General features: G+C 36.6%; 1 protein-coding gene across 5 annotated transcripts in view; it reads right to left on the bottom strand.

Annotated features, from left to right (window-relative positions):
* LOC107850201 (protein ILITYHIA) overlaps window positions 1-12,238 on the bottom strand; it is a 59,321-nt gene that overhangs the window by 7,894 nt on the left and 39,189 nt on the right. For all 5 annotated transcript variants that reach the window (XR_007048696.1, XM_016694616.2, XM_047401861.1 and 2 more), the window contains 16 exons: window positions 11,821-11,931; window positions 11,645-11,714; window positions 11,381-11,459; window positions 11,043-11,145; window positions 10,807-10,977; window positions 10,573-10,695; window positions 10,376-10,489; window positions 9,351-9,457; window positions 9,079-9,130; window positions 8,884-8,990; window positions 8,740-8,799; window positions 8,538-8,652; window positions 8,347-8,457; window positions 8,122-8,259; window positions 7,931-8,053; window positions 7,735-7,806 (listed from right to left, as the gene is read on the bottom strand). Coding sequence is in view for 4 of the 5 variants with exons in the window: in XM_016694616.2 (XP_016550102.2) it covers window positions 7,735-7,806; window positions 7,931-8,053; window positions 8,122-8,259; window positions 8,347-8,457; window positions 8,538-8,652; window positions 8,740-8,799; window positions 8,884-8,990; window positions 9,079-9,130; window positions 9,351-9,457; window positions 10,376-10,489; window positions 10,573-10,695; window positions 10,807-10,977; window positions 11,043-11,145; window positions 11,381-11,459; window positions 11,645-11,714; window positions 11,821-11,931 (1,656 nt within the window). In the remaining variant the exon portion in view is untranslated. The remainder of the gene's footprint in view (window positions 1-7,734; window positions 7,807-7,930; window positions 8,054-8,121; window positions 8,260-8,346; window positions 8,458-8,537; window positions 8,653-8,739; window positions 8,800-8,883; window positions 8,991-9,078; window positions 9,131-9,350; window positions 9,458-10,375; window positions 10,490-10,572; window positions 10,696-10,806; window positions 10,978-11,042; window positions 11,146-11,380; window positions 11,460-11,644; window positions 11,715-11,820; window positions 11,932-12,238) is intronic.

Genomic DNA, 12,238 nt, shown 5'->3' with positions numbered 1-12,238 from the left:
GATAAATACAACGAGAAACCGCTAGGGAAGGTCGGTTTTGGAGAAGAAGGAACTAGGATAAAAGAGTGTTGCCAAAAAAAAAATCAGGTTACTCTCTAATTTAGTCATTCTCTCTTCTTTCTTTGGTATCATCATGTTCAACACTCGGGTAAAATTTTCTTTTATCTTCATCAAGTATTATTTTCTTTCCAAAGATTAAAATGGATATTACTATTTAGTTTGCTTTGGCACGGAGTTTAAGAAAGAAAATACTTGAAATTTGTCATCTAAAATAAGTCTAACATGTTTGTGTGGTTGTAAATCATCTCATTAAGGATAAAATCGACATATTAAAGTAAAATTGTTACTAAATATAGAAATGGGCCATTCCTTTTGGGACGGATTAAAAAAGGAAATAGTCATATAAATTGGGACAACGAGAGTATTATTTATTCAATTTGCTCGTAAAACTTCTAATTGATGGCTACCAATTGTTTGATTGGATAATCCAGAAACTTGGAAAACCACTTTGAATTTAAAACTTGACACAGTACCCTGTAATCAATATCAACTGCTTGAAATTATGGACTTGACTTGCTAGTAAAGTACAAATATACTTGCAAACCATTAACATTTATAGTAGAGTTAGTTCTTAAAGCATCTTACTTACTTTAACATCCATCAGAATATAGACTATTGGATAGGTTAAATGGATTCAAATGGAATAAGAAATTTATTTTGAAAAATGTTAAACTCCGGTACAGAAATCAATGCTATTAAAAGTAGTACATTAAAGAACCAAATAACAGGTGATGGGACAAGGGAAATGATGACAAGTGAACAGAGGTGATTGACATTTCTTAAAGAAAAAAATCAGGTAACTGAACATAGTTTATGTTGTGATTTAATACTTACGTTTGCTCTATTATTTATCTTCTTTTAGAGGGTTCAATCTTAACATTTCAGTGATTGTTTGGATAAGATTAGATTGCTAATATTTCAGTAAATTTAAGAAATTTGCCTATAATTCCTCTTGGCAAAAATCACAGTTCAACATTTTATTTCTAGCTGAGACATGTACATTTGCATTGTAAACCCGACAGCAATGACAAGGTCAGAAATTTGGACGAGTGCCATGCAGCATCGCCAAAAGTAACAAGGAAAACATGATCATTTCCTAGGCCTTCAAATTCAATTAAAGCATAAAAATACCACACGTGTATGTATGTGTATGTAATACAAAAAAAAATATTCCTCAGACAAATAATTATATGCAGAAAGGACTAAGAACCACATTTGAGTGAAATACATAATGTATGAACATTATCATGCAAGTGCAACTTTAATTTCTCAATGAAGTGAAAAATGCAGTTTTAGAACTTCTAGTTCAGATGTGTGATCAGTTTTAAGACTTCTGCTTTAATAAATATTCATTTATAACATTTCCTTAATACTATATATAATGTTTTATCCTCCATATTAATTACTCCCTCCATTTCAAAAAAAAAATGACCTACTTTGACTTGGCACAATGTTTAAGAAAATAAATGGCCTTAAATTAAAGTTGTGACAAATGTACCAAAATGCCCTTTAATCTTGTGGTCCTAAACATGTCATGTGGAAAGTTGAAATTAAAGTATTGTCAAAAAATGAAAGGGGTCATTCTTTTTGAAACGGAGGGAGTATTTAAAGTCAAGTCTCTTGAATACAGCTCATGCACGCCACTGGTCACACCCGACTGCCCTGTGTCTACATTCTAGCGCAGAGATACCCCTGCCTGTACTGCATCTTGCTTCATTGTTTAAGCACAAGATCCTTGATAGCATTGGCCTCATGCATGATATAGCGGAATATCCATCTAAGTTACTCGGACTCTTCACTTTCGGTGCAGCACCCATGTCGATACGACATGGGTGTCGCTGTGGGATCCGTAACCGATTTAATCAACCGATTTTTGGTACATTGACCAAAATGGGCAGAAAGTTCGGACAGATTTACAGATTTCTATAATCAGAACAAAAGCTAAGGTAAAATTGAAAAAAATGGAATACCGTATATAGAATTTTTTTATGTTATTGATTTTTCTTTTATCTCCTCTCACGATTCTCCTCTTGATCAATACTTTCTGCTCAAGTTTTCCACATATTATCTCATAATTTAGGTTTTATAACTCTATTTTTAGATATTTGAATTATTTTTAGTCGAATTCCTACACCCATATCCATACCTGGATCCAAATCCCAAAACCTTAAAATTGAGTACATGAAGGATCGGACCCCTAGATCCACACCCGTATCGGACAACTGCACCCGAGTTCGAGCAACTTAGATATCCATCATACTCTAGCAATGAAAATTAAGCATCATGTTGAAAACTGATAAACCAACCTCAAAGCTTTGGAATATGTTTTTGTTCCATCTCCATGTTGTCGCTCTTATCTCTCTTCCAAGTTCTCGCTCTTATCTCTCTTCCAAGTTCGAGCAACTTACATATCCATCATACTCTAGCAATGAAAATTAAGCATCATGTCGAAAACTAATAAAGCAACCTCAAAGATTTGGAATATGTTTTTGTTGCATCTCCATGTTGTCTTTCTTATCGCTCTTCGTGATTAAACCAAAAAGGAAAAAAAGGTGGATGTGTGGTAATAACAGGAGCGATAAAATTAGAAATGCGGATATTCGGGAAAAGGTGGAGTGGCCTCCATGGTGGACAAGATGAGGAAAGCGAGACTGAGATCGTTTGAACATGTGAAGAGGAGATGTGTAAACGCACCAACGAGGTTGTGCAAGAGGTTGGTTATAAAGGGTACGAGAAGAGGTAGAGAAGTATTTGGGAGAGGTGATTAGACAGGATATGGCGCAGTTTCATGTTAGAGATAGCCTTAGATAGGAGGATGCGGAGGACGCGTATTAGGGTAGAAAGTTAAAAGGTAATGGAGTGTCGTCTTACTTAGGTTGGTTGGCATTTGTCATTATACTAGTTGTATTATTGTAATTTTTGTTTTTGATATTTATCATTGTGTATTATTGTTTTTGATACTCTATCATAGTATATAGTTTATTGTGTACTAGTTATCGCACTACTTTGTTGTTTTAGTTTCCTTCAGGTAGACTTTTCACTGTTTCCTTGATTTGTTGCACTTGAGCCGAAAGCCTTTTGAAAACAACATCTCTACCTCCACGAGGTAGTAGTAAGGTCTGCAGACACTTTACCCTTCCTGGACCTCACTAGTGGGATTTCTAGTAAGAAAAAGGCTGATTCCATGAAATACCAAAAAAAGGTGACATGACCAAAAGAAAAGTTCATTGAGTATGTAACAAGAACTGAAATATAATCAGATCAGACAAAGCACAGTCCAACGTACAAAGAACAATTCTGGTGTATCAAACAACAATAACAACATACCTAGTATATTCCCACCACGAGGGATCTAGGGAGGGTAATTGTACGCAGTCCATAACACTACCTCAGAGGTGAGACACAGAGAGGTTGTTTCGACATACCCCCTGCTCAAGACAAAACAGTCTAGAAAAAATATAGTAAAGAAACAACAAACAATAGGAACTACCACATCCACTGATAATAGCATAAACAAAACTCACCAAGTAATACGACAAACGATAACACACTCTGAAACAATACTAGTACTAAAGCTACTAGCACGAACAACAAAACAAAGTCCTCCTACCTACTAGCAATGACACACTCTTTCCTGCTATCCTTCTATCTTAATTCGCCTCCTCCACACCTTCCTATCTAGGGTCATGTCCTCGATAAGCGGAGCTGCTCCATGTCACGTCTAATCACCTCCCTCTAATATTTCTTCGATCTACCTTTACCTCGCTAAATCCATCCCTGGCCAACCTCTCACACCTCCGGATCGGGACATCCGTACACCTCCTCATCACATGTCTGAACCATCTCAAGCTTGTTTTTCGAATCTTCACCTCCACCGAAGTCACTCCTACCTTATCTCAAATAACCTCTTATCTTTTCTAGCACACGCACACATTTATCGTAGCATTCTCATCTCCACCACCATCATCTTTTGGATGTGAGAGTTGTTGATTGGCCAACACTCCGCTCCATGCAACAAAGCTAGTCTAACCACCACTCTGTAGCACTTGCCTTTGAGTTTATGAGGCATTTTCTTATCACGCAACAAAGTTTGAAATTTATAGACATAACCACACCTCAAAAGTAACCAAACATATGTAACTTTTCCAGCAGAATGGTCCTATCGCACATGCACGGCAATGATTCTTTTTTAAAGAAAAACGAAAAATATAATCAACTCTGAAATTCAGTTTAATAAACTGCCTTGTCCCTACCACCAAAGCATACATAAAACATATAATTGTGTTGGAACTTGAAGACTCATATTCTAATGCACTTTCAGTAGCTTTTTCCTCTAACATTATTCAACTAACCTCAGCCCCCCAAAATCATCCACTAAAAGAAAAACACGATATCTATAGTGAATTTACAAAGAAATAAGTTGGAATGCCTTATTAAAAAGAATTATTATTATTATTATTGTTCGAGAAAATACTGCCGATAGGTCAAATTATGAAAAGCTTGACACTAGAGAACTAACCTTTATAATAATACTTGATCGAAAATATTCAAATAGACTACTCCAAAAATACTTGATCACGAACCTTTATATTGCAGGTGAATCTTATAAAACAAGAGCTTTTTATGAGTGAATCCTACTTTCTACTGGAAGTAGTGAAATTGAACACTATCAAATGAGCGAAACAACCCCAGGAGTGCAAGGATATTCCAAAATGGTCTGATCTCAAGCAGGGGTAAGCCACGCTGCGTTCAGACTTATCATAAGAATATCAGCTTAAGCTTTAGTGGAAATATCGATCCAAAAACACCAATCGAAATATAAGTGAATGTCAAATAGCTTAATAACTGTATGAAAATCTTTTACCCAAACAAAGGGTCTGTCAGAGATTTAATATGCTTAGGTCGAACCCATATGTCTAGAAGTTCTAATTCTGCAAAAAGTCGCTTGTGTGTATCAAATTTACGGGCTAAAAAGGCACAACTTACTAGACGGAGTCACTGAGACCAAGCCAGCCTAAGACATATTAAACTCAACTGTACCACCATTTTGAAACCAATTTAGAAGCTATTTAACATTTTCTCATATTTAGGATAAAGTCTGGATTCTTCATAATTATCTAATAATAGGAGTTAAATTTTTAATGTAGACATGAGAATTTTCTTAGCCGGACATGGTCACGGCTGGCAGGAAGTAGTATAAAAAGTAAGTTAAAAGAAGAAAAACTATGTACCTTGAAGCTGGCTGGATGGAAAGCCTGAACGGTATTAAACGGTGGTTATCTGTCTTTTATTCTTTTATTTATCTTCACAGTATATTACAAAGTAGAGAGAGAGCTAGGCTTAGAGAGAGAAGGGGAAGAAAAAGAAAACTTCTGCCTCCTTATACAGAATGAGGCGTCTTTTATAGAAAAAAAAAATTTGTGCATAGTACTATGGGTCCCTTGCACATAGTATTTTTGCTGTTACAAATGGGCCTTATAGTAAAACATAATAATTAGTTGCTGGGGGCCTGTTTGTCCTTTTTGTCTTTTCCCTTTTTCTTCAGTTGATAGAGAAATGCTTCGGTTTTTTTGATCTCTTCATTTGTGAGGATATGTGAGGTAGTGACTGTGAATCACAAATATCTTCAGTGTTTTCTGCTTCTTCACTGGTAATGCTTTTCATAGAAGTATCTGAACTTTGTTCTATCGTTTTTTAGTAGCTTATTTCGAACTTCTGCTAAGTATTTTTCAAACATTTCTAGTTTATCTCCTTCTTGAATGGAGATTCTTCTAGAAATATAGTTTAGTCCTTTGTCGTCAATAATTTCTTTCTGTGGAGGATGAGCATATTCGGTGTTTTTTCTTATAATGGTTTCTTGTAAGTCTTTTCCATAAGGGATTTTTGTAACCGAATCCTAGCGGTTTAATTTTTCCCAAAAGTTGGTATAAAATACCCTATATAAGCCTGGTAGTTGATCTTTAGTATACCCGAATTCAATACTCCATTTATGGATCCAGGAAATGGAAAATTCTACGAAAAAGTACATTTGATCAATGGTATCCAATTTGGAGACATGTTAAGAAAGGTATAATTCTGTTAAAAATGGTGAAGTCTTTTTCCATTCTTTGTAAAGATGAAAATATTCTAGTGGCAAGATCTTAACTATGGGGCCATGATACAACCATCATTTGATCAACCAATTTGGAATGGGATCTTCAAATATTTTAGCACAGACTTTTAAAAACAGAGTATGTTTATGTTATTATAATATAAAGTTTGGGTAAATGCTTTTAAGTAGTCCCAATAAGTGAAAGCTATTTTCGCTCCTTTCATTGTCATGATTTTTTCAGTCATGGACGTGGTTCCCCAGTCTTCAATTGATATGAGTTTTTTGACGACCATTTTGGAATATCCATGCACTCCTGGGGTTGTTTCGCTCATTTGATAGTGTTCAATTTCATTATTTCCAGTAGAAAGTAGGATTGACTCATAAAAAGCTCTTGTTTTATAAGATTCACCTGCAATGTAAAAAGGTTAGTGATCAAGTATTTTTGGAGTAGTCTCCATGGATCTTCTTGAGCATTTTCGATAAAAACTATTTGTTCTCTAGTGTCAAGCTTTTCATAATTTGGCCTATCTTCTTGAACAATTGAGGCAAACGAATTTGTTTGCTTAGCAAACATATAGGAGTGAAGTTCATATAAAGGGTGATCTTCTGAAATATCTTCTAAATGAATTGAAGTGCTCATATGCTGGTTTTTGGATGATGATTCAGCAATTTGCAAAATTTTTGCATTAATCAAACTTCTATATCCCTGTTGTAATACGGGGAAATTAGAAGAGGAAGAAGTGTAGGAAGATGAGGAGATGTTTCTGCCTCCATGGTAGGAGGAGATGTTTCTGCCTCCATAGTACTATGCGCAGATTCCTTTTTTTTCTATAAAAGGCGCCTCATTTTGTATAAGGAGGCAGAAGTTTTCCTTTTCCTTCCCTTCTCTCTCTAAGCCTAGCTCTCTCTCTACTTTGTAATATACTGTGAAGATAAATAAAAGGCAGATCGCCACCGTTCAGGCAAGATCAATATACTGTTCAGGCTTTCCATCCGGCCAGCTTCAAGGTACATAGTTTTTCTTCTTTTAACTTACTTTTTATACTACTTCATGCCAGCCGTGACCATGTCCGACTAAGAAAATTTAAGTCCTATTATTAGCTTCTAACTTGGATCCAAAATATGAGAAAATTTTAAATAGCTTCTAACTTGGTTCCAAAATGGTAGTACAGTCGAGTTTAATATGTCTTAGGTTGGCCTGGTCTCAGTGACTCCGTCTAGTAAGTTGTGCCTCTTTAGCCCGTAAATTTGATACACACAAAGGGCAACTTTTTGCACAATTAGAACTTCCAAACATATGGGTTTGACCTAAGCATATTAAATCTCTGACAGGCCCTTTTTGTTTGGGTAAAAGATTTCCATACTATTAAGCTATTTGACATTCCCTCATATTTCGATTAGTGTTTTTGGTTCGATATTCCCTTTGTTGGGTAAAAGATTTCCATACTATTAAGCTATTTGACATTCCCTTATATTTCGATTAGTGTTTTTGGTTCGATATTTCGACTAAAGCATGATGATGATGATGATGATTATAATTATTATTATTATTATTATAATTATAGAAGAAGATGCCAGCATACCTGGAGAAAAACAGGAAGCAATGGCTGAAGAGCTTTCGGAAGACAAAATCCAGGTATAAGAACTGCTCCTCCCTATGTGTTCATTAAGAAGAACGTCAAAATCGAAACATATAGGCTCCCCAAACAACTGACAACAATATGATTTGCATTTTTTTAAACATAAATCGGAGAAGTATGAAATACAGAAAACTGCTACCTTTTTCTTTCTACGTTCCTTGTCTCTTGATGTAGATACAGCATCACGAACCAACTTGATATATGTTGGAAGAACCTCTTTAGGAACTGAACTAACAACATTAGACAGAGCTTGCCATGCAACCTGTCAAACAAGTGGTAAGATACCAACAAATTAACAATTCAAAAGAAATGAAGTGACCCTGACATTACCAACACAGTATCAAAATCCCAATCACTAAGCAATATAATGAGGCTGGATAACATGTTTGGAGCTTCATCACCAAGATGTAAGTCGCTATTTTTGAACAGGTATCCAATAAGATACGCGGAACTTCGTCTAATTGAAGCCTGGAATTACAAGTACAAAGCAGCATGAGAGAAAAGAATAGCAATAAACGAGTTACAAAAACAAGAGAAGGAAAGATAAGAGTATGCCTGACTATCCCCAACTCCTTTCAGTAGTTCTGACAACAAAGACTCCATGCCTTCCTCGTCAATAACTGACACAACAGTTTCTGCTGCCTTCTTTGCTAAACTTTGAACTTCCTGTATATTAAGCCATTGAATATGACAAACTGAATGCGAAAACCACATAAATGAATGCACAAGTCAGAGAGGAGGCATACCATGTCAGCATAACCCATTGCATTCAGTAAAGCAGGAAGGATAGTACTAAGGTGGGAATCAAGACCAGGTCCTGCAACTTCCGCTAAAGCTCCCAAAGCATGTGCATTGAAGGCACTGTAGGTGTGCAGAGACATTTTCGTGAGTATTGCAGAACCACAAGGTACAGAAAATCTATTGGGAGAAGAAAGCATATATACGTACGAAAGCGGAAAATGAACGAGCTTTGGGAGAATGTGTGGCAGCACAGCTGTGGTCCTGACACTGAAATAAGTGACAACAAAGACTAGGACATAAAGATAGGATCATACATAGAAACATGTCTAAGCCAGACATACAATAGCTTACCTCAGAATTTGTTTTAAGCCATCCAGAGCAGTATCTGAGGTCTCTTCATCCTCTAGTGCATGAAGAAGTGTTGGGACAATCTCATCTATTGCTTGCATTCCAGCATTCTATGTTACAAACCACCAAATGTGAAGATTTGTGCTGAGAAGTTCTCAGTAAAATATCTCAAAGATTGGCTGGATCTACAAGGTTTACCTTGTAAAGAGTACTAAAAGCCAAGCCTGCTGATTCACGAACCTCAGCAATACTGTTGAATAAAGAAACAAAGAATTACTTTGGAATGGAAATGCAAGAAACTGCTATTTTCATAGTAATATAAGGTGTAAAGAATGGATCTTGGGCCTAACTCAACCTCAAAAGCTAACTCATGAGGGGAGGATTGCCCACGACCATATAAGGAGATCAAGGACCATTTAACCCACCGATGTGGGACTCCAACATAAGCAAAAGATAGTAAGATACCACACCTATCACAAAGTGCTGTCCGAATTGTGGGGATAAGCTCATCCATATAAATCAACAATTGACTCCTGCCAGCACTGGCCATTACTTCACTTAGACCAATGCAGACACCCTGAAATTTAAGAGCATTAAAGGTCGGCAGAAAAGAGAAATGAGAAGTGGAAACAAACTACATCTTGTTGGCACATTGTGATTGTGAGTGCGAAGATAAGTCGATGTCAAATGAAGGCAAAAGGATGAAACTTTTATGTAGTTGCAGACCAATTTTTGCACCTTTCGAAGGAACAGTATAAGTAAGACTAGTTATTCACCTCATCAAAGACAGAATGATATATGCTCTAGTCACCATGAAATCGCAACTATATTGTTTCACTACCATATTACTAAAGAAATCACGCAACAAATTTGGGAATTAATTAAACGTATGAACCGCCCATTCAAAAAAGTGAGGTTTTTTAGACAACATATTTACTTAATTTAGGTTTGCACAATTCCCCGCGTGTGGGCTTAATCTTATTTTTATTGGGTCAAGCACATGGAAGTACTTTATGTTGGTGACGATGAGACTCGAATGCAGGACATTTTTCCAATTCCAATATCATATTGTATTGTATCAACTGTCTCATTTAAAAGTTCAAGATAATTTTTTCATAAATATAAAAAAAAAAAACTGTCCCTTCTGGGTCATCGATAAAGTTGGAACTATATTATCGTTGCTGAAATATGTACAAGTGAGCAAAAACCAAAGAAAGAATCCTCTCCTAATCGTGCAGCTAAGTATTGATTTTAGGAATTATATTACAGTCGCATCACTATAGAGGGTGCTGAAATATGTACAAGTGAGCAAAAACCAAAGAAAGAATCCTCTCCTAATTATGTAGCTAAGTAGTTATTTTACATCATTTACAAGTTCATCTTCAGTTCATTACACCAACAAAAACATAAGTGTCCAGTTAAACTTGATCAGTTGGAAGAAGTAAGCAGTCAGAGAAATTACAAAAAACACCTAGAAGCATACAGAAGTACTCACTTGTCTTCTACTTGGATTAGAATCTTTTAGACCCCTTGACAATATTGGGATAATCAAGGGAAGGACTCTTTCTCCAAGCTTCCTAACAAGCTCACCCAATGCTCGTCCAGCAACCTGCAAATTTCAGGCCACAGAATTCTTATCTTCAGAACTACTTAACACATATGTGATTACCATAAACAAGGGTAACAGCATACCTGTCTCCTTTCAGAGGATGAAGATGCTAGAGAACTTATCAATGTGCTCATCAGGACAGGCATTATCTCCTTCAACGTTTTCGGAGTATTTGCAACAATGGTCTTCCAAACATGCAAAGCAGCCTGAAAAAAGAAAATACAAAGTAATTAAAGTTTATTCATTACTATACAGCATCTCCAAACAAGTCGAACACCAAGATTGAAGCATCCAATAGTTTTTGAAATAAACACTACCTGGCGGACGGTTATGCTGACATCAGTTCGGACCATATACAATGCGGCAAGGATTTCATTGCGCTTGTCCCTACCGAGTACCTCAATAATAGCTCGTCCTTGAGCCTCAGTACTGGCACCCTCATCATCACTACCACCCTCAAGATGTGCTTTTCCAGATGTTCCAGCAACCTAGAAGAAAATAATACATTAACAAACCTGCTTCCTACAGTATGATGCTGACGTGCGAAACATACCTTGAACAGAAGGTCACCCAGCAACTCTACAGAACTCTGCCTGATACGCCAGTTATCATTGAAAATACCTTCTTCCACAGCTGGAAGAAGCAGGGGCAAAGATCTGGAACCAAAGAAGATCATAGAGTAAAAAAAGGTCAGCAGTTCAATTATCATATGAACAATAATCATAACAGCGTTATCATTCACTCCAGGGTAGCCTCTTCCATTGTGTATATCTAAATAAATTAAATATCATAGCACTAAATTCACAGCCATTGACGGGAACCCCAAAGCAAACTTAAGAGAGCAAGAGACTAGCTTAAAACTAGATGTGGAAGATGACAAAGAAGGCATACGTAGTTGCATAGTGTTCCACCAGAACATGGCCAGCACTGAGTGCTGCTTCACGCACAGATTCATTCTCATCGGCCAAACCTATTGTAGAATACATTGTTAATTCAAGGAACCTCTCTATGCAAGTAAATATAAAAGACACCCACCCATAATACTGCAACAATTTCTGCCATTTAGAAAGAACAAATGCTAGATTTGTTTATCTATGTGAGAATGTTCGCGCCTCTGGGTGTGGGGGTGGGTGAGAGAAAGAGGGAGCAATTTACCATCTAAGATAGCTGGCAGAACTTGTTGCAAATAGTTCTGGAATTGGACGCCTAAGGATCTTGGCAGATACTACAAGCAGACAAAACAATTCATATGAGAAAATATATAGAAGTGAAGTTCTCTATCTTTCTGAAAAACTTCAAAAAAAAAGAAATAATAATAATCAACTGCTTACCCTAAAGAGTGCCAAGTGCCCATCACGAACAGATGCCTTTTGATGAGAACAATTTCGTATTATATCAGGAAGTATGTTCTCAAAGTACTCCACTCCTAATGCAGCCAATACCTGGGAAGGTGGAAAATACACTTGTAGGTTGAAATTGAAAACAAGAACCCTACGCAGCTCAAAAGGAGAGTCTCCATTCTTTATTACTAGTTCCAGACCCACCCACCTACCACCAGCCCCAATACTCCTTGATGATGCACCAAAAGGTACAGTCTTTTCCAGCTTGTTAATTAGTGTTTCTTGGTCCTCACACCACAACAGCCAAGTTTAAAAGAGAGAGCAGAGCCAATAAGATAAAGATGCTCAAAATCCATTTCAATTTGTTTGTGCAAACAATGTCAAGAACTTATTCTAAAGTCAACCACCC

This window comes from Capsicum annuum, chromosome 12 (assembly GCF_002878395.1).
Source record: "Capsicum annuum cultivar UCD-10X-F1 chromosome 12, UCD10Xv1.1, whole genome shotgun sequence".
NCBI lineage: Eukaryota > Viridiplantae > Streptophyta > Magnoliopsida > Solanales > Solanaceae > Capsicum > Capsicum annuum.
This window is presented reverse-complemented; position numbering and strand designations above follow the sequence as displayed.